General features: G+C 39.6%; 1 protein-coding gene across 1 annotated transcript; it reads left to right on the top strand.

Moving 5' to 3' along the window:
* The first annotated feature begins 1,899 nt into the window (after positions 1–1,899).
* On the top strand, positions 1,900–2,394 carry LOC106779229. The gene has a single exon (XM_014667301.1). It carries the CDS (start codon positions 1,900–1,902, stop codon positions 2,392–2,394), a length of 495 nt encoding a protein of 164 aa, XP_014522787.1.
* The last annotated feature ends 516 nt before the right edge of the window (positions 2,395–2,910 follow it).

Genomic DNA, 2,910 nt, shown 5'->3' with positions numbered 1-2,910 from the left:
TTTCATGGATTAGATGTTGGAGAGACTAGCAGGTCAAGCTTTCTATTGCTTTCTTGATAGTTACTCTGGGTATAACCAAATTGTTGTGGATCCACAACACCAAGAGAAGACAGCTTTTACTTTTCCATTCGGTGTTTTTGCTTATAGAAAAATGTCATTTGGATTGTGCAACGCTACAACAACATTTCAAAGATGTATGTAGGTTGTCTTCTCAGATTTAGTTGAAAAATGCATTGAGGTCTTTATGGATGATTTTTTGGTGTTTGGAGGTTTGTTTAACTTATGCTTGTCAAAGCTTGAGATATGCTTGAATGATGCATTAAGACAAATCTCATTCTCAATTGGGAAATATGACATTTCATGGTGACTGAAGGTATTGTTCTGGGTCGTAAAATTTCATCTAAGAGGATAGAAGTTGACAAAGCTAAAGTTGAAGTCATTGAGAACCTTCCTCCACCCACAAATGTGAAAGGGATAAGAAGCTTTCTTGGTCATGTTGGTTTCTATAGAAGATTCATTCAGGATTGCAAAGCCCTTGAGCAATCTCCTTGTAAAGGATACATCATTTGACATGAATGAGGAATGCCTCAAGGCATTTGAAATCCTGAAGAGTAAGCTGGTGTCGGCCCCATTGATTATAGCTCCCAATTGGAATCACGACTTTGAATTGATGTGTGATGCAAGCGACTATGCCATAGGTGCAGTTCTTGGCCAAAGAAGAGAGAAGATTTTTCACACCATTTACTATGCAAGCAAAGTCTTAAACGGTGCCCAACTCAATTATGCAACCACAGAGAAGGAATTTCTTGCCATAGTCTATGCCTTGGAGAAATTTAGGCCCTATCTCATTGGGTCTAAAATGATCATCTATACTGACCATGCTGCCATCAAGTACTTGCTGACCAAACCTGATTCCAAACCAAGACTAATCAAATGGGTATTATTGCTACAAAAGTTTGATGTGGAGATCCATGACAAGAAGGGCAGTGAGAATGTGATTGCGGATCATCTATCCCGGCTCATTAATGAAGAAGTCACTTGTAAAGAAAAGATCTGTGAATCCTTTTCAGATGAGACTCTCCAGCATATTCAACAGAGGCCATGGTTTGCTGACATGGCTAACTTCAAGGTAGCAGGAGTCATACCAGAAGATCTATCATGGCATCAAAAAAAGAAATTTCTACATGATGCAAAGCAATTTATATGGGATGACCCCTTCTTGTTTAAGATTGGAGCTGACAACCTATTGAGGCACTATGTTACAAATGAAGAAGCATCAGGGATTCTATGGCCCTGTCATAACTCTCCATATGGAGGCCACTTTAATCAAGAAAAAACAACTACAAAAGTTCTCCAATCTGGATTCTATTGGCCTACCTTGTTCAAGGACTCTCACCATCATGCTAGAAATTGTGATAAAAGTCAAAGAACAGGGAGTATCTCAAGAAGGCATGAAATGCCTTTGCAGGCCATTCAAGATGTTGAAGTCTTTGACTGTTGGAGATAGACTTTGTTGGCCCTTTTCCTCCTTCTTTCAACAATGAGTATATTCTGGTAGTTGCTGATTATGTGAGCAAATGGGTGGAGGTAGCTGCTTGTCGTAAAAATGATGCATCTATAGTTATCAAGTTTTTGGAAAAGCAAATCTTTACCCGGTTTGGAGTTCCTAGGGTCCTCATTAGTGATGGAGGATCCCATTTTTGCAATGCTTAGCTGGCCAAGGCGCTTAAGCACTATGAGGTCAAGCATAAGGTGGCTTCCCTTTATCACCCACAAACAAATGGCCAAGACGAAGTCTCAAACCGGGAGATAAAGAAGATTATGGAGAAAACAATTGCTTCTTCTAGAAAGGATTGGTCTCAAAAGGTAGATGATGCGCTTTAGGCATACAAAACTGCGATGAAGACTCCAGTGGGGCTATCTCCTTTCCAGCTAATCTATGGGAAAGCTTGTCCTTTGCCAGTGGAAATAGAGCATCATGCTTATTCGGCTCTAAAGTTGTTGAATTTTGACCCTTCCATGTCTATTGAAAAGAGAAAAAGGAAACTGCTTGAACTTGAAGAGATGCGCCTTCGTGCCTATGATTCTTCCAAGAGTTACAAGGAGAAGGTCAAGTTCTATCATGACAGGAAGTTGGTGAAGAAGGGTTTTCATCCGGGCCGACAGATGTTGCTATTTAGCTCTCGATTCAAACTCTTTATTGGCAAATTGAAGTCAAAATGGTCTGGTCCGTTCACTATTAAGGATGTCAAGCCACATAGAGCAATTGAGTTGACAGATCCATCCTTTGGTGACCCACGGAGAAGCTGGGTAGTTAATGGGCAACGACTTAAACATTACTTGGGTGGTGAGGTTGAACGCCTCATCACAAATGTTGAATTGGTTGACCCTTGAGCGTGATGGTGTCAAGCTCGTGACGTTAAACAAGCACTTGCTAGGAGGCAACCCAGTTTTCTATCCCTTCTCTGGTGTGATTTTGTTGTTTTAGTGTGTTTTGATTGTTTGAATTTGGTTTGATATGTTTTATGTGTAAATTAGTTGTTTTAGGAAATGTGCTTTTGATTTGAAGTTTTGTGATGTGAATAGTTGCATTGTTGTAGGATTGAGTGTTGTGGTAATTTGATGTGAATAGGTTTAGCTCAATCTATTTATATGTGTTCTAGTGTGTTTGTGTATTTGTTAGTTTGGTTTGTTGAGTTTAGGTAAGCCTAAAGTGTCAACAAGTGAAGCCTTGAGTTGTAGAATTAGAGATCTTGGATGTGTGCACTTGATTTGTCATTCTAGCACTCAATTTCACCCCTTTTTGTGTTGAGCAAGTTTGTATAATGGAAATACATTAATCTGGGCTGAATTGAGTTCCAAGAAGTGTCAAATTAAAAAAGAAATCATTGGGCGAGTTGTGCAATTCTT

This window comes from Vigna radiata, unplaced genomic scaffold, assembly GCF_000741045.1.
Source record: "Vigna radiata var. radiata cultivar VC1973A unplaced genomic scaffold, Vradiata_ver6 scaffold_354, whole genome shotgun sequence".
Taxonomy (NCBI): domain Eukaryota; kingdom Viridiplantae; phylum Streptophyta; class Magnoliopsida; order Fabales; family Fabaceae; genus Vigna; species Vigna radiata.
The sequence above is the reverse complement of the archived record's forward strand: the minus strand, read 5'-3'. Positions and strand labels throughout refer to the sequence as shown.